Here is a 26,302-nt window from a genome sequence, read left to right as displayed (position 1 = left end):
TGAATGCTGCTTATGTGAAGACAGAGGCCGAGTTTGAGTATTGGTTTGATATTATAAGAATAGAAAATCCGGCTATGTGTGATTAGGCAAATAGGATGGAGTATGAGAGGTGGACACAGCACAAGGATGGCGGCAGGCCATATGGTCACATGACAACCAACATATCTGAGTGCGTCAACTCTGTTTTGAAGGGAACCAGGAATCTACAAGTGACGTCATTGGTGAAGTCCATGTACTTAAGGCTTATAGAGTTGTTTTTGTTCGGGGTCAGACAGCAGAGGCACAACTGGGATCTGGACACCGGTTTTGCTAGGCACTCCACGTAAACTGCTACTGCCTCCAGCGATTTACGTTCAACACCCAATACACATAAACTGCTACTACCTGTAGTGGTTTATGGCCAAACCACGTTCTACAAAAACCGTTGCTACGTATAATGGTTTCTGTTATGCCACCAATACACGTAAACCGCGGCTGCTAGCAGCGGTTTACGTTCTCTCCTAATCCGCTACTACCAGTAACGGTTTCTATAGAATTATGAAAAAATACATTTGCGTCTTGGTATTTAGAAATGTTTAATTGGGTAAATTCTTTCTCCACTTAATTTATTTAAGAAAATTGCCCTAATAATTAAATAAATATTTAATTATTCTGCAGGTCTTTATAGTTTTATTAAATTTTTAATTAAGTCTCTATATTTTTTCTTTTTAATTGAGTCCCTATAGTATTTAAATTTTTTTAATTAAGTCTTTATTGACGTTAAACGTCTAAAAAACGGTGGAAAAGTGTGAATTTACTTATTTATCCATACCTACATTTATAATTTTCACCCTTACTGTCCTCCACCATTCCCCCCACCTCGTCCACTATCTCCTCACCCTCTTCCTCCGTCACCACCCTCCCTCTACCAACAAGCTCCCTTTCTACATAGTAGAAGGAATGGGGATCGTGCTTTCAAGTGAATTTCACCGTTGATGGTGCGGCGAAGCTGAAGGAAAGTGTGAAGGAGAAACTTAAGGAGTTTATGGGGGAGTACAACATGTGCAACACAGTTCCACCCAATAATAACAAAGTCAAAAACTAGCATCAGCACAAAAGAAATTAGTATGCATTAGAACCTGCAACAGGCATTCAATCAGAGTACAGATAGCCTTCAATTCTATTACCATAAGTGGCCTCTAATTATAATTTATATTTCTACTACTAAATTCACAGAATTCTAAACTTTGTATGCACTTTTTACAGGAAATTTCAACAGAAACCCTTCTCCAATTCATCCAACTGAACTCATACCACATCAAAATATTTAGAAACTAACACTGATAACGGACGGGAAGAGAGCAACTCTTCGACATCAAAACCATGATAAATTCAAATCACAACAACAATTTCATATTTGCAATTGGAGCTTCTAATTCAGGAACCAACCTACCTGAACGTGGAACACGAGCTCTGAATGTGGAACACGAGCTCTGAATGCCAGTGATCGTACGTGGTGAGGAACAGAACCAACTGAGGAAGACGGCAACGTCTGTAGCGGCAAAATCACCCAACACAACGATGGTGCGCGACGCACGGCCAAAAATGGCACCTCAAGTGTCCCAAGCTTATGATCTTGAAAACGCGCTTCGACGTTGTCATTTTGGTGGCCAAAGGGTTGGTGTACTTGCACCATTGTTGTGGCCCTCCAGTGATTCACAATGACATTAAACCGAGAAATATTTTGTTAGATTCTGAGTTTAGGGCTAAAATTGGAGATTTTGGGCTTGCCAAGGTGAAGGAAGAGGTTAGGATTGTGGCGGTAGAAGAGGAAGTTCACGGTTGTGGTTATGGTAGTGGCGAGCAGTGGTGATGAAGAGTGTGATCATAGTTCGGTGGTGGAGAGTATGGCGAGTAGGAATCAGAAGATGAAGAGTTTTGTGGCAATGAGGGTTTTGGATTTAGATGCGTCTCCGGCAGTGGCGGGGACTTCGTCGAAGGTGGGGTTGGAGAAAGGTAGCGTCTTATCGGACGGGGTGATGAGTGTGGAGAGTGGGAATAAGAAGAGGAAGAGTGACAGTAATGGCGGTGATTTTGGTAGGGATTGGTGGTGGAAGCAGGACAATGGTAAATGATTATATTATTGAATGAATTGGTACTGAAAAAACATTGAAGATGGAAAAAAAAATGGTGATTTTGAAATTTAGAAAATATGCAGATGTCCTAATTAAGTTTAATACACTTAACTTAGAATATTCAAATTTTTAACAGAATATCCATTATTTTAGATATTTTTGTAACGGTAGGGACTTAATTGAAAAAAAATTAAATAGTATAGGGACCCAATTGAAAAGAAAAAAATTATAGAGACCTAATTGAAAATTTAGAAAAATTATAGGGACCTGCAGAATAATTAAACCTTAAATAAAATAGACATAATATCACAAGGTATGAGTTAGCCAAGCGATTATTATTACTTCTCATACCAAGGGCATAAGCGAGTATAGATAACTCAATTATTCGATTAAAATCAATATGAACTGATTATATTAGTTCTTGTTCTCAATAGGTAATTTGATCTGATCGAATAAAATTTGATTGTATTTATCCTTAATTGGTTTGGATATTAATTTTTATTATTACTTTTTTGGTGAGAAAGAAGGGTCAATGACCCCAAAAAGCAAAAGAAAACAGAGCAAAAGCAAGAAAAATAACACAGACACCTAATAAAGGAAAACCAAGACTAGCCTGATCCTCTTAGTCTAAAGCTTCCTATTCCATCCAGACGCAACGCTGATTTTATTTCAGAAGTGGAATAGTCAAACACATGAAGGCCATGAATAATCTCTTGGCCTTTCTTTGCAAGAATGTTAGCCACTGAGTTGGCTTCACGCAGAGTATGTCTCCAGTTGATATGTTGAACACAACTCTCTAGGATCTAAATATCTTCTATAAGGGGCACAAGGGTGGGAGTTGGGGTACCCTTCTCTTACAAAACTCAAAACCATCAGGAAATCAGATTTAACCAAAATATTCTGCAAACCATTAGTTATAGCAAGTTGTAGCCCTTTGACAATAGCCCAAAGTTTTGCTTACATAATAAAGCAACTCCCCAAATTACAAGCAAAAGCTTTAACGAATCTGTCCAAGTGATCCCGAAACACTCTTCCACAGGCAGCATTATTGTTATGGCTAAAGAAGGAGACATCCACATTCATTTTAATCATTGTTTCTGCCAGAGGAAGCCACCGAATCAAGACATCAGTCAGATTGAAATCTTTTTTGCGGTAGATGTTATTTTTCCAGATCCTATCAATCTCCACCCAGCGAGCTTGAATGGAGTCATACATAGTTTTCAGAGCATTGGTTTTGCCTTCAAAAATCCACCTATTCCAAAAATACCACAAGGAAGAGATTACAATCCCAAATAAGCAGGCCCACCTCCAATCTTTAGATAGATTAGTATTAATTCACTCTTTTGTATTAGTAGTCAAGAAGTCGTCCTTATAAATATGAGGATTCAACAACTGCCAAGTTTCTTTGGCTACATAGCAATCACAAATGACATGAAGAACACTTTTCTCATTACGGTTGAATCTGGTGCACAAGGATGAATTTGTCATATGTCACTACAAGAAAATAGAATATTTGTAACAAACATTTTGTAAGAAATTTAAAATTGTTACAAAAAATTAGTTATTTGTTATTTTGTAACGATTTGATTTTTTTGTTACAAATTATATTGGTTTTTGTAATGAACCGGTGTTTTGTTGCAAAATTTTATAATATTTTGTAACAAAAGATGAAGTTGTTGCAAAAGTTTAAAATATTTTGTAACAAAATATCTATTTGTTTCAAAAACTCTAATTATTTTGTAACAAAAAATTAATTTGTCATAAAATTCAATATTATTTGTAACAAATTATTTGTTTGTCACAAAATACATGAATTTTTCTAACTAAAAAAATTATTTTAAAATATTAAATCTTTAAGATAATTTTATTTTGTTTTAAAAATTTATTTTTTTAAAATATTATTTGTATTAATTAATTATTTTTTATAAAAAATTAAAGATTAAATGATCAATTTTTAAAAATGGTATATATTATTTTATATTTTTTATAAAACTAATATGTAATTTTTACTAATAATCAAGTCTTAAATGTTGACTAAAAATTAATTTTTTAAATTAAAAGAATTAATTATTAAACATAAATAAAAATAATTAAAATTAAAAAATACAAACAAATGTTGAGTTAGCGCGTTTAAAAAATTAATTGATATATCAATTATTTAAATAAATATTGTAAAATGAATCTATTTTTGTAACTAAGAATAAAAATGTTACAAAAGTAAGTAGTATTTTGTAACAAAATATTATAACACAAATCTAAAATGTTATAAAAGAGAGTTTATTTGTTAAATTTGTTGTCACTTTTGTAACAAATTTCAATTTTTTTATCAAAAAAATTTGTTAGAAAATATCACTATGAATTGTAATAGTTCCGTTTTTTGTTACAAAATTTTTTTGTAACGGGACATACTGCAACGGCCTCTTTTTTTTATTACAAAATTCTTTTGTTTCAAAATTTTGATTTTTTGTAATAATTTTTTTTGTTACAAATATTGTTTTTTTTGTAGTGTGTCTTCGTCTTCGTTCAGAATTAGTGAGAATAGCCTCTTGTGCCACTAGCCAAAGGAAGGTGCGGACACACTTAGGCCTATTCCAAATCTAAATCAGATTGAAGGTATGATTCGGCATTCCTGGATCCTTAATAATACTTTGGTACGTTGTTTGAAGACTAAAAGCTCTATCTGAAGTTTGGTTCCAAGCTATATGATCAACATTCTTCCAAGGTGAAGGTGGTGACATAGCCATAATTTTCTGAACTGTACCCAACGGAAGAGAATCATTTAGTTTCTCACCATCCCATTCACCTGAAACATTCAAAAAGTCCATCAGGGAGGCATCCAATTCCAAACTAGTTATTACCTGAGTTGTATGATTTTCCAAGCTATCCAAGGTTGTCAGCCATCTATGTTTCCATAATTTGATTCTAAACCCATCTCTAATGCGCCATATTATATTACGTTCCACATCACTCCACCCTTTGCAAATGCCCTTCCACAGATTAGATTCACAACTTCTTCTTTCCATTCTTGGTATAATATTACTACCGCACTTATACTTTGGGCGGAGGACTTTAGTTCGAAGAGCATCAGGCCTTTCAATATGACCCCACCCAGCCTTTATCATAAAGGCATGATTGAGGCCTTTAGCATGATGAATACTTGACCCTCCTAAATTTTTAGAATTGTTGATCTCCCTCCAGTTGAGCAGGTGCACCTTTTTCGTGTTATCTGTCTTTTCCCAGAGAAAGTTCCTGCATTTACGATCAATCTCATTACAAGTAGCAATAGGTAAACTAGCAGTTTGTATATTATAACTAGGAATAGAAGAAATGACAGATTTCACCAGGATAGTTCGTCCTGCTAGAGATTGAGAAGAGGCTTTCTAGCTACTAAGCCGAAGATTGAGCATGCTAATTATCCCATTAAAGGTGTCGTTTGATGTTATGTTGTGAAGGATAGGAACTCCAAGATATTTTCCTAACTCATCCGTTCTTGTAAAGTGGAGAGCTTCACTAATATCTTCTCTAACATTATTGCCCACATTATGAGAGAGAAAAAATTAGAATCTTTTCATTATTAACTTTATGACCAAAATTGTTACAGAAAGTTTCAAGCACCCGATTGATAATGTCAGCTTATTGCATATTAGCCTCCACAAAAAGAATAAGATCATCCGCAAAGCAAAGATGGGAGAGGCTGGGACTATACTTCTTCAGACGGATAGGTTTCCAGAACCCATGACCAACTGCTGTATTGATTAGTTGAGATAAATGCTTCATATATCGAACAAAGATATAAGGAGAAATCAGGTCTCCTTGGCGAATACCTCTAGAGGGGGCAAATTCCTCGAGCACCTCCCTATTCCAGAGAAGTCTCATCCTTGGAGTAGTGATGCAAGCACAAACCAATTCGACAAAGTGCTAAGGAAAACCAATATCAATCAGGGTATTTCTGATGAAACTCCAGTTATGTCTGTCATAAGATTTCTCAAGATCGATCTTTATTGCTATCTAATATTTTTTATTCCTCATAGAATGTATCACCTCTTGATCAATGATGATATTGTCCGAACTATTTCTTCCAAGAACAAAACTGCATTGTGTAGGAGAAACCAAATGCTCCATAACTTTTCTTAATCTCGTAGAAAAGATTTTAGTCATAGCCTTGTAAAAGATATTGCACAGACTTATCAGATGCATCTGTTTGAGATTGGTCGCTAGCGCAACTTTTAAAATCAGGATGATCAATGTTTCATTAATCTCAGCTACTTTCAAGGGGTCTTCAAAGATACAAAACAACAACCTGCAGAGATCAAGCCCAACCAAATCCTATTTACTTTGATAAAAGATGGCTTGGAGGCCATCGATCCTCGGCGCTTTCATTCTTCCCATGCTGAAAATGGAATCTTTGATCTCTCTCGCCGTTAAAGGCGCATCCAACATAGCTGTTGAACCATGATCTAGAGGAGGAAAAGCATTTTCGAGAATATAGTTCACAGCAACATCGTCATCATTATAAAGCTTAATATAAAACTCAGTAGCCATATTCTCTAAGCATGACTTATTTGAAATCTAATTACCACTATCATCTTGAAGGGAGAGAAACTTTATTTCTTTTTCTAGCGAGAGTGGTGCTATGAAAGTATTTAGTATTTCGGTCTTTGAATTCCAGCCAATTGCATCTAGAATTCTGGAACCAGATCATCTATTCTTAGACTAGAATTTCGTCATATTTTTCCATAAGACACTGTAAATTCTCAAGATAAGAGCTATACTTGTTACTCGAGCTCACAGACAACCCTTGTAATCTCTTGATAATTATTTTTTTCTTTTGAAGATATTACCAAAGACAAATAAGTTTCACTCCTTTAAAGCATCTTGGAAAGAAAGCAATCAAAGCATGCAGTTAGATCAAGACTCGTCAAGTTTCCAGCTGCTGATAAGATCTTCAAACCTAGGGTGTGAAAGCCAGGAAGCCATAAATCTGAATGGCCTTTTTCCTTTGTTAGGTGTCATCGTCGAAGATAGATTGAGGCATAACGGAGTGTGATCCGATTTAAGGTAGGGAAGGTGCTTGATAAAAGCTTCTGGAAAAGCAATTTGCCAGTCCAGATTACATAAACCTTTATCAAGCTTCTCCAAGAAATTTTCCCTTTTCCAATTGGAAGGAGACCCAACAAAACCTAAATTAATTAACTAGCAGTCATTAACACACGATTGAAAGTCCTGACAAGCACCTCTGCTCTAATTAAAAACACATTCTACACTCGGGATCAAGAAGAAAGGCGTTGAAATCTCCAACGAGGCACTAGGGAAGGTTATTACTCCTTCTAAACAAATGAATATTGTCCCAAAGTCCCTTTCGATTAATCCTCTAAGGGCTACCATACACTGCCGAAAGAATCCAGGGATTATGATTACCTGTCAAAACCTTCATATGAATAACCTGCGAGCAGTGGTCCATCACATCCACTTTCCAAATATTGGTGTCCCATAAGCTCCAAATACCACCATCATGACCTCTTGCCTTTTCGACAAAGACTCCATTAAAGGCCATCATTTTACGAATATCCCCACCTCTGTCCCTACTCACATAGGTTTCAAGTAAAACAAAGAAACTAGCATGGAACTCTCTTCTCAAGTCTTTAATCAGAGAAGGAAAGGTCTTCTCTCCAGCACCTCTATAATTCCAGATTATAATAGTCATAAAAATAGACTAAAAGAAAAATGGAAGATCTTCAGGGACCTAAACTCAGGAACACCCATCTCTGCTCACTGGAGTCACGGAACTGACAACAGCAAAATTAGCTGCAACCTGCGTGTTTTTAGCTAGATCCCTGTTCGAATGATTAGGAGTGGCAACCGAGAGAGAAGGATGGCGCCTAAGATTCATCTTCGAGGACGACGGATCATGGATGCCCGTCGGAACCTGGTTTAAGAATTCATTTCTCACAGTGTGAGCATCAAACATCTCTTTCGCTATTCTAGCAGCCACAAATTCCTCTATCTGCACTTTGTTTAGCCACCTCATGTCTTCAAGCATGGCCATTTCAATAGCCACCCTCTCTGTACTCCTGGATGAGGAAACGGTTTTCTATGCCTCAGTTCTAGAGATATCAGCTAAGGGGAGATTGTTTTCATCGATCTTGTTCTTAGCCTTGGCAATTTTTCCTTTGACATTGGGCCCAAGTTTGATGGCATGGCCTTTTTTGATACCCTGCAGGTTTTTTTCCACTCTAGCTTTCAACACTTTCTTGGGAAGAATTGGGAGTGGCCCAAGTTTGATAGCATGGCCTTTTTTGGTACCCTGCAGATTTTTTTCCACTCTAGCTTTCAACACTTTCTTGGGAGGAATTGGGGGTGGCCCATTATTTTTCTGGGCCTCCGGTTTAGATATAGCCAGCCCAACTAGCATGGTTTCCTTTGAAGAACTCTCCATGTGATTCTCCTGCACAACCATATCCTCCATGATTTCTTCTGCCAGAATATCGAACCTGATCCTTTCATATTATTGTTGTCTTGCGCATAAGCCTTCTTTTCCAACTTGGAGAAATCTTCTTCCTCAACATAAGGTCTCGTTGTTAAGCACTTTCTTCTCATATTTTTTCTTCATTGGTCGTTGAACCATCATCCACGACCCAAATTGTGGAGTTTCCTGATTATATTTTTTAATGTCAGGATGTGATTGATTCCCTTGAGTCTCGCTAAATTGGCCCGCAATTTTGGGATTCAGATTAGCTTGCCTTTGTCCTTCCTCTTCGGTAACTAGACCTCCTTGGGGACTCTCCACCATCTCCGATGGCTCCAAACACGAGTCTGATAGATGTCCATACTTGCCACAATTGAAGCAAATTAAGTGGAGACCCTCATACTCAATATTCAGAACAGTTCCAAAAATCGAGATCCTAGGAACAAGCTTTTAGGTCAAATCAATCTCCACGCAAATTCTTGCAAAGCGACCTCGAGAGTGAATAGATGTAGCGTGATCAATCTTTAACATAGTTCTAAATTTCTAATAGCCGAACCTACTCGCCAGAGGAACCGATGCTTATATAATTTAATAGGTAAATTAGGAATCTAGATTCATGCAGCTATCTTCCTCATAGTATGCTCTGAAGATAGGAAGAAATGTCTCCATCGTTGAACAATTAGAGAGTGCCTAGCGATCATCCAAGGGTTGCCAGTAAGTGCATGGGAGTAATCTTCTTCATCTGAAAAATGAACAAGAAAATAATCACGATCCATATCAATAACATTAATCTTACCTTTTGTAACCCAATCACGATTCAGACGTTGTTCTATGAAACCCAATCCTACTTGCTTCCCAAGAACTTTGACAATTAAAGCAGCATGTCAGGACTTGCACCATTTATCAAATTCTTCTTTCATGACTTGAATGATCAGGCACGGGTCGAAGGGTTTTTCTTTCATATGGCCTTCTTCTTCTTTATATCAGTGGTCCTCAGGAACAGGTTCATCTTCTTCAATATCAAAAAAAGATTATCAATAATCTCCTCGCCTTTATCCGGCATCGTCAATAAGGATTTCTTGTAAGACATCTTTGGACTCTCTTGTGATTTTTCCACGACCTCCATGCTAACTCCTGGTTGATTTAGATCACCCTCCTCTCGGTTCTTCACTTTTTTCGTGCTACGTTCAACAAGATCAATTTTCTTAATAGAAACCCTAGGAGAACATTCGCTAACCATCCGTGTTAACATAAAATAAAGTCCCAGTAATAAGATAGTAGTTGAAACTTTAGTTAAGTGACAAAATATGATGCAATTCAATAAGCTTCACTTCGTTCGGATATTAAATTTAAGAGTACAGAATCTAACTGACTCAATTATCTTATATATCACATTAAAAAATTGGTGAATTCTACCATACCTTTTGTAAAGTAACATGTAATTTATTCTGTGTGATGTGTTACTTTTTAATTGGTTATTAGGTTAACCATAATTAGACTATTTTACAATTAAATTAGTTTTAAAATGGGTAATTATGCAATTTTTTTAAGTATTAAAAATTGAAACATGGTTTTTTCCCTAAATCATTTCCAGAAAATGTATCCCAATCCTCTGTAATAGCTTTCGACCTTTTGCTCCTCCCCCATTCCTTCATCCTCGTCGCGCCTCCCAAGCAGCATTGCCTCGTTGATTGTAATCAAATTATAAGCCAACTGAATAACTAAAAAAAACTGATAGGAAGTTTCAAGAACGTAGAAAAGAGAGAAAACCAACTTGTCCAAGCACGACGAAGCAGATTCTGGCAGGGGTCACAGCAGCGACAGACGAGGACATGACGACGAGAGACGCACCGAAGGAAGGAGACGCGATGACGCAGAGCAGGGGAGCCACAGACATGACGGCGCAGTGTTGGAGACGCACCGGAGCTGGCGAGATGAATCAGAGGAGCCGGCGATTGTGACTTCTGGACTCTAGAGTTCGGCCGTTCGAGACTTTAGGAGAGGCTGACTGGTGAAGAAGAGTTGTTGAGTGACATTGAAAGAGAACAAGAAATAAGAATTTAGGATTAGGGCACCGTTAAGGTGATTTGGAAAATTAAAAAAATCAGTTTCTAATCTTTTAATACATTATATATTTACCCCTTTTAAAAATTTAATTACAATATAATCTAATTATGGTTAACATAGTAACTCAAATTAAAAGTAAATATCCAATTAAGATGTGACACATTATAGGGAATAAGTTACATGCTATTTTAGAGAGAATTGGGTAAAATTCACCTAAAAATTACAGTATTCATGTTTATTTTAAAAATACCTAACTCCAGTTTTAGCCACCTACAATTACAATTTTCCTTTCTCTCTTCTTACCTATTTTTCTTTTTTATTTTTTATTATTGCATAATTTTTTTTTAATTTTTTTATTTTTGTTAATATTTTATAAATCTAATTTTCAATCAAACATCTGATTATCTAAACCAATCTAGCTAACTCATATTTAATTAGTTTAAATTAATTCAAGTCTAATAAAAAAAGATATGTTAACCAATCCAACTAAAACGATTGTTAATTCTCTCTAAATTTAAATTATCTGAATCCGTTTACACTCCTATTGTATACAAATCTATCATGTAAAGATCTAAGGATTGAATCCACCAAAATAGAAGTTTTTAATGTGTGTGCCTGTGTGGTCTATGTAACAACTAGGGGTGTATATGAGTCGGACTACATCGAATTTGGCTTAACCCAGACCCGACTCGAAATATAGACAGGGCCTAATTTTTAGACTCTAACTCGATCCTAAACCCGATGAAACCTACGCACCTTCGAGCCAGATAAAAATTGGGTAAAAACTGGATGAAAACCAGGTCTTTAGCATGTAAAAATTACCTAATCTCCAACCGTTATTTCACAATTCACATAAAAAAATTCACTTAAAAAAATATAACAAGAACCAACCCTTCTCTAAAATTAAAGCATAACCATAATCAATATTAATATTGTCTAATAATACCAAATATTTAAGTCAATATAAATAACACAATATTATGCATTAGTCTAAAGTCTTATGCATTTTAAACATAAAACATTAACTTATAATCTTATAATGACTAACAACACAAAATAATAAGGTTTATAATATTTAAATTCCACATAAGAATAGCCATCATCCATCACTAATAACACAAAATATTAATTATGTATGATGACCGGACCACCGGACTGAATTCGGGTAACCCGAGCTATGGCTAGGACCCGACCCGAAATAATGATCGGGTCTATTTTTTAGACATTTACCCAGCTCTAGACCCGATGAAATCACACTAAATTAACCCTTAAAATATTCGAGACTAGACCGAATCTTCGAGTCGAACCAGACCATGTATACCCCTAGTAACAACTCTAACGGTTAACCATCTAATAGTGGATGCAAATTTTTAATATTGTGTATGTGAAAATGTAATATGGATGAGTCTTATGATATTAGTTGAAAATTATCTTAATCCACCCTCCTTAAAAAAAGAAAAAAAAAATCGAATGCATTGTTCAAGGTTTATCGACCCGCTCGGTTCAATAACTTAAATTTGGTTGATTTGCACTGGTTATCAACAAATTTAAGAGTTTGTCATTGGTTAATGAACTGTTATATATAAAATAGAATTTAAATCCTCAATACTTATTTAAACAGACAAGATAAATTATCTACTCGATCAACTAAGTTGGTTAATTTTAATGTTAACCTGAACTTAAGAGGAGGCAACCGATTCACCCGTTTTATAATTGGCCTAGCCGATTCATTTCAAATTTGATAACCATGACGACTAAAAGGTTTAAGAAAATGCAATATTTCTTTTTATATAAACTAATATAATATATAACTTATTTTCATGATTTTTCACTTCCTCGTTTGTATATATATTTAGAGTATTGACTTTTTAATTTATTTTTAATACACATAGAAATTAAATGATTAAATGAGTTGCACAACTATTTTTCTTTGTATATAGAAATAGCTAAATTTGGATTGAGACATATGCGTATGTATAGAATTAAGGGAAGAGGGTTATTTTGAGCTTAATTTAAGGTGAGAATACTTATTAATATATTATCCACCGATAATCAATGAACGAATCCATAAAAACGTTCTTCGCAAGAGTTTACTTCACGAGTAAGCTATTAATTCTGTTACGGATCCGACCCACGGAGTTCGGATCCGGGACTGCATTCGATCCGGCTCTTCGGGTCCAACTCGCATCTCGCTCAGAAGGTCCAAAAATCGACTTTTCAGAGTTCCCAACCAACTTTCAAATTCATCCGTCCATCTTATCTTAACCAGATAAGATAAGATACCCATCATCACCTATAAATAGAGGACCCAAGTCCTTCCAGGTATTCATTCATTCCTCACACCTTCTACCTCTTAGATCCATTCTGACTTGAGCGTCGGAGTGTCTTTGCAGGTATCGCCCCCCATTGCTCCAGGCAAGTGATCCGGCATCTGTCTCAACCCGCAAGTTCTCGATCCATCTCTCAACCCGTACCAGAGACATCTCGTACATTGGCGCCGTCTGTGGGGAACTTGTGCCAGCCGAGCCGGATGGGGGACGTCCTGGAGGAAACCCCCTCAAGCCAGGATGACTCCCGACCGCTTAACCCAACCCCAGAACACCGGGAGGTCACAAACCAAGCAAGAATAGCAAGTACTGTCCACCACACGAACGACCACGTCGTCACGGACCAACGACATCCTGAGAAAGCTAGGGACAAAGCGGCACAGATCATCCAGGATCTCTGCCTCCTGGTCCAGGAACTCGAAGGCAAATTAATCAATAGAGAAAAATACAACAACGAACACGGAAGCCACGCAACTTCCAGATCAAAGTCTCGCCGCGGTAGGTCGCCAACCCGACGACACGATAGAAGAGACGGTCGCAGTGCCTCACGCGACCACGGGCACGAGAGATCGCCAGAACGGCGATACAACAAGAAACACAACCGCAGCGCTTCCCGAGATCCGAGTCATCAACACTACTCAGACGAAGATCGGAGGTACCGAAACACCAAGCGCACGAGAAACGACCATACAATAATGGGAGCTACACCCTTCACAGAAAGAATCTTAAGAGCAAAACTCCCCAAAGGTTTTGACAAACCTACCGACATGAAGTATGATGGAACCAAAGATCCCCAGGAACACCTAACGGCCTTCGAGGCCAGAATGAACCTGGAAGGAGCGGCCGACGCGGTCCGATGCAGAGCCTTCCCGGTAACCCTAGCAGGAGTGGCGATCAAATGGTTCAACGCCCTCCCAAACGGATCCATAGCCAGTTTTCACGATGTGACACGAAAATTCATGGCCCAATTCACAACCAGAATCACTAAAGCCAAACAACCCCCATCAGCTTACTGGGGATCACGCAAAAACAAGAAGAATCCACAAGGAAATACCTCGACCGCTTCAACGACGAATGCCTGACGGTCGACGGACTCACGGATTCCGTCGCAAGCCTTTGCCTAACCAACGGACTCATGAACGAAGATTTTCGCAAACACCTCACCACCAAACCAGTATGGACCATGCACGAGATCCAGAACGTCGCCAAAGATTACATCAATGACAAAGAAGTCAGCCAGGTCGTCGCCGCCAACAAACGGCAACACGACAACACCCAACACGGCAACTCGGCTTCTCGCCAAAACCCACCACCCAGAGAGAATCAAAGACACCACCCCAGACCGACAAATACAAGCCGACCACCAAGAATTGGCAAATTCTCTAATTACACGCCCCTGACAGCACCAATTACCGAGATATACCACCAAATAGCAGATCGAGGCATCACTCCAAAAGCCCGACAACTCAAGGAAAGGACGGGAGGCAACAAAACCCTCTACTGCGACTACCACCGGGGTTACGGTCACAAAACACAAGATTGTTTTGACCTTAAAGACACCCTCGAACAAGCCATACGAGACGGCAAACTCCCAGAATTTGCCAAAATCATCAGAGAACCAAGACGCGCGGAAAGAGACAGGTCGCCGGAGAGAGAAGGGCGTAACCCAAGAACCCAAAAGCAACCCCCCAGGGAAAGCCCGGAGGAAGACCCGACCATCATAGTAAACGTCATCACAGGCAAGGACGTATCAAGTAAGTCAAAACTAACGATGAAAAAAGATCTCAAAGTAATGGCCGTCAGAAACCAAACCCAACCGCTGCGGTCGACAACACGATAACCTTCTTACCAGAGGATTGCCAGCACGGCACCTCGGCCGAGGATGCCCCTTTCGTCATCTCGGCTAGAATCGGAACAGGACTAGTGCGAAGGATACTGGTAGACACCGGGGCAGACTCAAACATTCTTTTCTGAGGAGCCTTCGATAAACTTGGGCTCCACAATGACAACCTCCAAACACACCGTAACGGCGTCACGGGACTCGGAGACAACTTCCTCAAACCAGATGGCTCAATCACACTTCCCATCACCATAGGAACGAGCAGCCAGAAGAAGACAATCCTATCTGAATTCGTAGTCCTAAAAGACTCCACAGCCTATAACGTGATTCTCGGAAGGAAAACAATCAATGACTTCTCCGCAGTCATCTTTACCAAATACCTCCTTATGAAGTTCAGAACCGACGACGGCTCCGTCGGTACCATCCACGGGGACCGAGAAGTCGCAGCCGAATGCGACAACACCAGCCTAGCCCTAAGGAAGAAATCCCGAGATGCGGCCGGGGTATTCCTAGCCGATCTGGATGCCCGACAAGACGGCCAACCCAGGCCAGAACCAGAAGGAGAAATGGAAAAGCTACAAATAAGGCCAACCAAAGATGAATACACCTTCATTAATAGGAACCTCCCATATGATCTCAAAGAAGAAGTCTCCCAACTCCTAAAACAAAATAGAGACTTGTTCGCATTCACACCAGCCGACATGCTGGGAATAAACCCCGACCTAATGTCCCACCGGCTAGCCGTGGACCCCAAAGCTAAGCCAGTGGCACAAAGGAGACGAAAAATGTCATCAGACCGAGCCGCCGAGGTCAAAAAGCAAGTTAAAGCCCTACTCGAAGCCAACTTCATCAGAGAACTCCCCTACACGACATGGCTAGCCAACGTCGTACTAGTGAAAAAATCTAACGGGAAATGGCGAATGTGCATCGACTACACGGACCTCAACAAAGCCTGCCCAAAGGACGCCTTTCCCTTACCAAACATCGACGGATTAGTAGATGCCGCATCCGGCCACCGATATCTCAGCTTCATGGACGCGTATTCCGGCTACAACCAATCCTCACCAAACCCCAGACAGGGGAAACACTCTACCTATACCTCTCCATAACGGAGGAGGCACTCGCAGCAGCACTAATCCGTGAAAACGAGAAAAAAGATCAAAAACCCATATACTTCATAAGCAAAGTCTTACAGGACGCGGAATCTCGCTACTCACGCATAGAAAAGCTAGCTTATGCACTCCTTACGGCCTTCCGGCGCCTACGACAATACTTCCAGGCTCATTCCGTTACGGTCCGAACCGACCAGGCGGTCAAGCAGGTACTACAAAAACCCGACCTAGCGGGCAGAATGCTAGCATGGTCCATCAAACTATCGCAGTTCGATATCAAGTTCGAACCCCGATATGCGATCAAAGCACAAGCCATGGCCGACTTTATCGCCGAAATGACACCAGGAGACTCCACCCCCGAATCATGGAAACTACACGTTGACGGCTCCTCAAACATCACTTCCGGAGGTGCCGGAGTCATTCTCGAAAGCCAAAACGGAGTCGTGATCGAACAGTCAGTACGATACAAATTCCCAGTCTCAAACAACCAGGTAGAATACGAGGCCCTCTTGGCAGGCCTATCCTTAGCCCGGGAAGTCGGAGCAAAGGTCCTAGAAGTAAATACCGATTCACAGGTAGTCAGTTCCCAAATCAACGGAGACTACCAGACATGAGATCCCCTACTCCAACAATACCTCGCCAAGGTAAACAAACTAAAAGAAGGATTCGAGCACGTTACCATACAGCACGTTCCTAGGGAACGAAATGCCAGGGCATACCTACTTTCCAAGCTAGCCAGTACCAAACCCGGACACGATAACAAATCGCTAATCCAGGAAGTCGTTAAGTCACCCTCCGTGTCAACAACGACCAATGCTCATCTGACATTCTCGAACCAGGGATCTTGGACCTACCCTATCCTACAATACCTCCTCGACGGAACACTGCCACCAGACCCCAAAGAGAGAAAACGAATAAAAAGGGAAGCCGCCAACTATACCATTGTCGCAGGACAGCTATACAAACGCGGATTCTCGCAACCCCTGCTCAAATGCGTCGAACCTGAGAACATGGAGTACATACTCCGCGAAATCCACAAAGGCTGCTGCGGCCACCATGTCGGAGGCAAAACATTAGCCCAAAAAGTCATCCAGGCAGCCTACTTCTGGCCCACGGTTATCCGGGATTCCATACAAATAGTCAAAAGCTGCGACAAATGCCAAAGGCACGCTAATATCCACCAAGCCGCCCCTCACAAACTCAGCATCATCTCGGCAGAACGGCCATTCGGAACCTGGGGGATCGACCTCGTCGGACCCTTCCCTACGGCACTCGGTCAACTCCGGTATCTCATCGTCGCCATAGACTACTACACCAAATGGATCGAAGCTGAACCCTTAGCCTCCATAACGGCAGCCCAATGCCGTAAATTCCTCTGGCGACAGATCATTACCCGATTCGGGATCTCTGAGATCGTTATCACGGACAACGGAACCCAATTTGCTGACAAAAAGTTCAGAAAATTCTTAGAAGGACTACGCGTATCTCACCGTTTCAGCTCGGTAGAACACCCCCAAACAAACGGACAGGTGAAATCCGCAAACAAAATAATCGTCAAGGGACTCAAGAAACGGCTCGACGAAGCCAAAGGACTATGGGCCGACGAAATCAGATAAGTCCTATGGTCATACCGAACCACACCGCAAACGACCATGGGAGAAACACCCTTCCGATTAACATACGGCGTGGAGGCAATCATTCCGGTGGAAATCAGAGACCCAAGCCCCAGGAAAACGGTCGGCGGTAACGACGAGGAAGCAGAACGAGATCTCATTGACGAGGAAAGAAGCATAGCTCATATCAAAGAGCTAGCCCTAAAACAGAGAATCAGCTTAAGATACAACCATGGAGTCATCCAACGAGAATTCGCGACCGACGACCTCGTCCTACGACGAAACGACATCGGTCCCCCGACCCCAGGAGAAGGGAAACTCACCCCCAACTGGGAAGGACCATACAGAATCAAGGCGGTAATCGGAAAGGGAGCGTATAAACTCGAACGACTTAACGGCGACGAAGTCCCAAGGACCTGGAACGCCGCCAATTTACGACGATACTACACCTAGGCCGAACTAACTAGGTCACCCCTTTTTATTTGTATCTTCCCATTTTACAACTCCTGAACTTTAATTTTCGCTTAAGTATCTATCTCGGGTACTCTTTCCCCCCAAAGACGGAGGGTTTTAACGAGGCCCAACCATTCAATAAATATTTCGTTAAAAGCTATTTCTACCTTTCAAAACGTCCCAAATACGGAACAAAGACACGGCCACGACTGGAGGACTGATCACCCCCCAGGCCCAACACACGGATATCCACAAAAACCCGACCAAACGACGGTCCGAGGGAACAATAAAAACGGAATAGCTCAAACAAAACATATAAAAGGCCCGAACGGCCGAAAATACCATAAAACGGAATATACAAAGGCCCGAACGGCCGCAAATACCATAAAACGGAATATAAAAGGCCCGAACGGCCAAAAATACCATTAAGCGGAACCCAATGTCACGAAATAGCAACTACACGGCCCTTGGCCATCCAAAATATTCAAAAACAAACAAGTTCAAAATAAAATTACAAAGATAAACAAGCTACTCAAGGTCGACAATCTGGCCGTCACGAACAGTCTTGAAGGCTCCCATCACGGACACATCCACTCCCGGAGCCAGCACTAAAGCCTGAGCCCTCATTGTCTCCTCGGTAGCCGCAATCGCATCCTTCGCATCACCCAATAACTCCGTCTTCTCCCTCTTCAAGGCAGCAATTTCGGCCTTCAGAGTCTCCGACTCAGAGAGAAGCACGGCAGCTTGAGAACCCGCATCTGAAGCCCGCTGCCGCTCCTCTGCCAATTGGGAAAGAAGCAAAAGTCTCAACCTCGAAAAGTCGGAGAATCTCCGCCCCGGCTTCCTCAGAAGACTTCACTGCCCTCTCCTTCGCAGCCTCGGCAGCCTCAAGTTCCTCCTTCAACTTAGCCACCTCAGCCTGAGAATGACGAAGCTTCTTATCCAACAAACCAACCTGAGCCATCACGGGCTCAGCCTTCCGAACGACAACGGCAGACCGAAGGAGGAAACGATACACCGACTTGGCCTGAAACGAAACATCGCAGCCATCAAAAAATGGCTCCGTACCAGGCATCAAGTGTTGATCAATGAACCCCGGGGCATCGAAGCGTCGGTCCATCACACTAGGCACAAGACCCTCTTCCTCAAAAGTCTCGCTGCTCGGCTCCTCATGCCTTTTTCTCTTCCGAGAAGCCTCAGCAGCCGTCACCATGACGACTTCAGGCGAGTTCGCAGGACCAGGAGAAACCTGAGCATCGGCCCGCACACCCGAAGAAACCACCTCTTGAGAAACGGCCTGCGACCCCACGACAGGGTTAGAAACAGGAGTAGCCGGAGACGACGACCCCTCCTCCTGGGCCATCGCCGCCTTCAACCGTGCCAAGGAAGTCAAACCACCAGCCATCTCAACTGAAAGAAAACAAAAATCCCAAGTTACGAAAACAGGAAAACAAACATAAAAAAAAAAAAAGAACAGACACACACCAACATACGACCGACAAGCAACCGGATCACCCATCACATCCCGAGGATTAAGAGGACGCTCTCCAAACAACTGCCACAAAACAAGAGCGATATCCCGCTCCTCCGGGGTCAGGAACTCTTTCGAAACCCGAGTAAACACCGACGGCCCTGCCTTAAAGTTCCAATAGGTTGGGAACCGACACTCACCCTCCAATGTCAGCCAAAAAGGATGATGTCCCCTTACGGGACGAACCTTAAAATACCCGCTCTTAAAACCATGAAAAGAGTCTTCATACAACCCGAAGACCCGACGATGCGGCTGAGCTCTAAAAGACACATACCCCTTCTTGTGCTTCCCCTCCTTAGTTGGAAGGGTACACAAGAAGAGAAAAAGGAAGACGTTTACCGAGGCAGGAAGCTCCAAAAATTCACAAACAAGCACGAAAGACCGTATCACCGCCCAGCTATTCGGATGCAGCTGGGATGGCGCCACGGAGCACCGGCTCAATAACTGTTGAACAAACGGGGAAAAGGGAAGCCGAACGCCAAGCCGGGTAAACATCGCCTCATACACCCACATCCAATCTGGCACAGTCGGGGAGTCAAGATTAGTGTAGCAAACCCTCTCATCAACCCCGGGAAGAGAAAGCTCGTAATGGCGTTTGGCGTCACCACCCCCGCAAACAGCTCCTTGATCGCGGAGCCGTTGGAGGTCCACCTCCGTCATCCGCGACGGCGTCCCCCACACATCACTAGTAACCCAAGAGAAAAGACCGGGGACACCCCCGCCAGGGCCACCGGAGCCCTCACACCCTCAGTCCTTCGACGAGTCATACCTAAAATAGTGACGAGCACCACCGTCAGCCAAACCCCACAGCAGAAAACGGCAGATGAAACCAAAAATAGACACCACCATACACCACCAATTGTACAATGGCGCTCGCCCCCCTTACGGAATCCACTACCCCAACAGAACTATCTACCACTATGCAATACCGTCATATACCATAAAATAATCCTAAATCTACACAAAGCAGAGACGAAACAAAATGCAAAGAAAGACAAAGCAGAGGAAACAAAAGGAAACAGAAGAACACCAACCTGATAATGCGAAGGAAATAAATCCAAAGAGAAAATGCTGCAGCAGAAGACCAAACAAAGCCACAGAGTGCGAAAGGAAAGCAGAAGATGTTCTTTCGGAAGAAGAAAGCAATAGAGAAATGAAGCAAACGAGGGAACTGAAGGAAGAAAACCAAAACGGTTTTGAAAAAATGAAATAACGCAAATACCCCTGGAAAGCAAAACAAACGTAAGGACAAAAGAGGAAAACGCCCCCTCACAATAAATGCCCCCTTGGAAAAAACAATTAATAAATCACGCCTCGAAGAACGCAACGGGCGCAGCAGACACGGAAGAGTCACGTCAGACCAAAACGGTCAGACGAATCTTCCACAAGACGAAACCGAGGCGCCGACCTCATCTCAAAAGAACCAAACGGCCACCTTAGAAAAACTAAAGGCCTAAACCCGCAGTAAAAACAGTATCTCCCAGCGACAGACCGACCTCGCTCGCTCTCCCGCTGCGGGGGCAACTGTTACGAACCTGACTCACGGAGCTCGGACCCGGGACTGCATCCGACCCGGCTCCTCGGGTCCAACCCGTACCTCGCTCAGAAGGCCCAAAAACCGGCCTTCCAGAGCTCCCAACCAACTTTCAAATTCATCCGTCCATCTTATCTTAACCAGATAAGATAAGATAAGATACCCATCATCACCTATAAATAGAGGACCCAAGTCCCTCCAGGTATTCATTCATTCCTCACACCTTCTACCTCTTAGATCCATTCTGACTTGAGCGTCGGAGTGTCTTTGCAGGTACCGCCCCCCCATTGCTCCAGGCAAGTGATCTGGCATCTGCCTCAACCCGCAAGTTCTCGATCCATCTCTCAACCCGTACCAGAGACATCTCGTACAAATTCCTTTTTCAACAAAATTTAAAAATGTTAGGTAAATCTATTTACAAACAAAATTATGAAAAAAATAGTTTTATATTTATAAAAGATGAATTAATTATTATTTTTATTCATAAAAATTTTAATAATTACAAATCTACTAATAAATAAAATTAGCATTTCTGTATTTTTATTACATAAAAACTATCTATTATAGATACAAAATTAATCTTATTTATATAAATAAATTTATCAAATTTAAGTTTTACACTTTTATAGATAAAAATAATATCATAATCTTAATCTTAATTGACTTTGAATAATAATTATGGCACCTCTTTTTTTGTTTTTAAAATAAAAGTAATTGCATTATTTTAAGAAAGTGATACAAAGTTTAATGTAGGACCAAAAAAATAGTAGTGGAGTTCTCTCAATTGAATTTATAAGTGGCTACAGTAATAATTAATAAACTAAAGAAAGAAAAATATATTAAAAAATTAAAAAATTTGTCTTCTGTTTATCTCCTAACAAATCTTTTTTACTGAGTTCGAGATCTGTTGGGCAGAGATCTTCTCATTTTCAAACACTTCTTTATTACGTGCTTTCTACAATGCCCAACAAAGAGCAGCGAAGATGTTGAGGGCGCGTCACCTTCTCTCCCACTTTCAATACCTAATAGTACCTGGGTTCACCACTCCACAAAGGGAGAACCACTTTGCAATGGCGGCACCAGCTCTAAATCAACTGCTCCCCATACCTCCTGAGCAGGGCCGCACCATCCAAGGCAGTGGATGATGGTTTTCGAGGCTAATCTACATCTGAGACACAAAGGTGGAATCGATTGAAAACGCTGGTGGATGAGGCTTAGTACAGGTAATCTTTCATGCACAGCTTTTTACAAAAAGATTTTAATCTTTGTTGGTAACTGTAAGCCCCAAATGTTCCTCCAGCTTCTTGGATTTTGCATAATTGCAGGTAGCTGATTGATCGGCTCATGCGCAAAGCCATACGCAACCACATATCCAGACACCACATCATATTGCTTTTGGAGTTCAAGGCCCAAATCAAAGAGTCCTTGTCATTATTATTCAGCTCTATAGAAAGGATGTGGGCACTTACTTTAGGAAAAAAGATTAATTCGATAAGCTCTCTCTTCTATCTTCTTCCTATGATCAGTATGTCCTTTACTATATTAATTATTGAAAACATATTGTTACTAGATTGATTGCTAAGACTAATATGATATGGGTATAGGGCAGCAGCTAGAGTTCTTGCCAAACATTAACGTCATCTCCTGGCCATATACTCCACAAAAATCTTTTTTTCACCACTTTTCTATTGTCTAAGACTTTGCCAGCCCCAAGAAGGGTTACTCCCTTTGTTTGCACGCAGTCAAAGAAGACTTATATTTAAAATACTTACCCTTTTACCATTTTTCTGAGTAGTGCATTAGGATTAACAGCCAATTTTCAAAATTATTTTTCAAAATTATTTTTCAAGTATAGCCAAATTTTGTGCACGCAAATCTTTGAAACCCAATCCTCATTCTCTTTTGGGTTTTGTCATTTTAATCCATGACATTCTCCTTTTAGTGCCTCTTTGACCCCACTAGAATTGTGTTAAGATCTTGTGAATCTCATCTAAAAGTGAATCAGGTAGCTTAAAATAGAATAGAGTATACACAGAAATTGCTTCTTCAACGGCCTTAATTAGGACATGTCTTCCACCTGCTGACAATAGATTTCTCTTCTAAGATTGTACCATCTTTTGTACTTTGTCTTTGATGGTTTCAAAAGTGACTTTTTAGATCTTTATTTGTATAATTGATGGGAGGCCTAGGTATTTATCTTGGACACTATGACCGATATTCAGATGTTTTGCTAGTTGATGTCTAATACGGAGCAGAATCTTATGACTAAAAAAGACTGCTGACTTGCTTAGGTTGACTTTTTATCTGTTAACCATCTCAAAGTCATAGAGTAGAGTCGGGATATTAGCACATGATTCTTCTGATGCTTTACAGAATAAAATGCAGTCAACTGCAAAGAGAAGGTGGTTAACAGCCGGACTTCTTTTGTGAATTTGAATTCCCTGAATAACCCTGTTTTTCTCTGCCCTATGTAGCAGAACGGAAAGTTATTCTGCACAAAAGAGGAAAAGATACGGTGATAGGTCCCTTGACGGATATCCCTAGTTGGCCTAAAAATGCCAAAAAGTTGGCCCTCTATAAGTACAGAGTAAAAAATAGTAGAAACCAGTTCTTTGATCCATGTTATTCATCTAGCATCAAAACCCATCCTCTCCATAATGAACCACAGAAAACACCACTCCACTCTATTGTAGGTCTTGCTCATATCCAACTGTAAAGTCATTTCATTCACCAAACCTGATCTTTTTGACTTAAGATAATGCATGCACTCATGAGCTATTAGAATATTGTCAGATATTAACTTTTTTTCAAGAAAGCACTTTGATTAGTATTCACAATGTTATTCATAAACAATTATTGTCTATGAACAAGTATTTTTGATATAATCTTGTAAAAGGCTAATGAAAGACTAATAGGTCTTACCTGTGACATATCTCTGGCATCTGGGATCTTGGGTATTAAACAGATTTGTGTGTGGTTGAAACTTTTTAAAAAATTTTCACCTCCAAAAAAACTACAAACAGCCCTGTGCAAATCGTTACCTATGACATCCCAGAAAAATTGATAAAATTTGGCTATAAATCCATCATCTCTGGAGCACTCTGAGCGCAAACACTAAACATAGCTCTCTTAGTCTATTCAAGTGAAACTGGTCTCAATAGCCTAGGATTCATATTAGTTGTAATTGTAGGTCTGAAATCCTCAAAAAGTATTCTCGGGTCAGCTTAGTTGGTAGTCGTAAAAATCTTTTGAAAATAGGATTTAGCTACCCTCACTATACTTGTTGGATCAGAAGCGACTTCTCCATCTTCTCTAATTAGTCCCTAGATTTTATTCTTCCCGTTTTTAAATTAGAATTTTTGATGAAAAAATTTTATATTGCTAATTCAATTGATTATGACACCTCTTCTTATCATGGGAACAATATGTATACTAATAACAATAATGTTATGAAAACAAAAAAAATAGTCAGAACTTATTTTATTTAGTATTTATTAATTATTGTAATAATTAATAAATATCAAATAAGATAAATTTTGACAATTAAGTTTTGACTAATTTTTTTTATTATCAAATATTTCTGTACTAATAATATACATTTACTTCTTAAAATATTCAAGTAACATACCACTCTTAACTAAATAAAATAACTTTAATCTCAACTTTTTTGCTCTACATACACTTTGTAATAAAAATATATATGATCTTTCCGGAATGAGAAGTTCTAAATGATAATGTTTAAAAAGCAATGGTAATGCATGGTCAACAAATGTTAAAATTAAAAGTGAGTGGAACTGTGAAAGGGTCTAAGAAATAGTCAAACATACACCATGTGATCCAAGTACTTTGTCAAGAACCCTTCACTTACTGCAAAGGTGAAAAAAGTACTGTCATATGTTCTTTCACATATTTTTTAACATTTACATTAACCATGCCATTTAAATAGGGTTTTTTATTTATTTAAATCTTTTTATTTTTCATTTTATTTTATTTTAAAAAAATTATATTTTTGTATATTATCTCACCATTTTTTATTCACTATCTGCAAAAATAAAAAATAATTTTTTTTCTATTTCAATTTCGCAGACAGTAAATACAAAATGGTGAAAAATGCAAAACAACATATTTTTTAAAAATAATTTAAAATTAAAAATAAAAATTATTTAAATAAATAAAAAAATTTATTTCAAATATTTAAATATTAAAATTAATTAAATTAAAATGACTAACTAAATAATAACATGAAAGTATCATAGGAAGACTCAAATATTTTATTATAAATAAAGACAATATACAATTCAACCGTATTAATTATGTATGTGTTTTTTTTTATTAAAATATGTAATCGGACTGTTTGATTATTTTGTACCAAGATGGACTTTTCAATTTTTGTTTTTCAGAAATTAAAAAATTTAATTTTTACATTCTAAATCAAACAGAATCATATTTGAGATTAATATTTTGACCGTCCATAAATCTAAAATATACTTACTTTCACCCAATATAAAAAATAATTTGCGCCATATGAAGTAGTTTGTGTATAATTTATTTTAATCTATTCTTTTACACATACTAGGGAGTAGCTAGTGGGTATAGTAGTATAGCATAGGGGGGGATTTTGTGCAGGGGCATAGCAAGAAATTTGGTGACATTTATGTCATTGAGAGACAAGACATATTTACCGGACTCTCATGTATGTACTTTGATCAATCTGCGTATCTATGACTCTGGATCAATGTCACCATTAAGAAATTTTATTTTCTTATTGCCATGCATGCATGCATACATATGACACAATAATTTACAATATTATATATAGGACTTTTTACCCCTCTGAAAATAAAATAGTAATAACAAATAAGTTACAATAATACATGACGTGAAATTAGATGTGATTTAAGGAGCTGACCAAACGGCAAATTACAAAATACATACCAACCATATTATGATTATTTAATTAAATTTAGTGAACATTTAAAATTCATAAAATTTATTTTAAAAATATTTGTTTTTCTGAACTACATATTAAGATTGCTAAAAAGAAAAAAGGAGGATGTAACCAGGGACGATGTATGTACATGAGTGTGGGACAATTATTCCACTATGATTTGAAATTTTTTTGAATAGTATATAATAATAATATTTATTTATTCTACTATATTATTAAATTTGACTGCATAATAATTTTTTACTCAACTTTTAGTATTTTTTTATAGTCAATTTAAAATTTTTATATTAGATGTCA

At 39.4% G+C, this 26,302-nt stretch overlaps 1 protein-coding gene across 1 annotated transcript; it reads right to left on the bottom strand.

Moving 5' to 3' along the window:
- Positions 1–3,071: 3,071 nt before the first annotated feature.
- Positions 3,072–6,656, bottom strand: LOC148573080 (uncharacterized). Its single transcript, XM_088505663.1, has 6 exons — positions 6,449–6,656; positions 6,156–6,337; positions 5,821–6,032; positions 5,071–5,363; positions 4,770–4,917; positions 3,072–3,366 (listed from the first exon to the last, which is right to left on the bottom strand). The coding sequence occupies exons 1-6, from the start codon at positions 6,654–6,656 to the stop codon at positions 3,072–3,074; spliced, it is 1,338 nt and encodes a 445-aa protein (XP_088361789.1).
- Positions 6,657–26,302: the final 19,646 nt, after the last annotated feature.

Source organism: Arachis ipaensis, chromosome B2 (assembly GCF_059453495.1).
Source record: "Arachis ipaensis isolate K30076 ecotype BB chromosome B2, ASM5945349v1, whole genome shotgun sequence".
NCBI lineage: Eukaryota > Viridiplantae > Streptophyta > Magnoliopsida > Fabales > Fabaceae > Arachis > Arachis ipaensis.
This window is presented reverse-complemented; position numbering and strand designations above follow the sequence as displayed.

What these genes read in the sequence shown, in the direction of transcription:
- LOC148573080 (XM_088505663.1), bottom strand. Translation starts at nt 6,656, where the DNA reads ATGGCTACTGAGTTTTATATTAAGCTTTATAATGATGACGATGTTGCT. An exon ending in CCAAGCCATCTTTTATCAAA is followed by an intron (nt 6,338 to 6,448) that starts GTAAATAGGATT and finishes TGATTTTAAAAG; the next exon opens with TTGCGCTAGCGACCAATCTC. An exon ending in GCTTTTAGTCTTCAAACAAC is followed by an intron (nt 3,367 to 4,769) that starts GTACCAAAGTAT and finishes TTTTTGGAATAG; the next exon opens with GTGGATTTTTGAAGGCAAAA.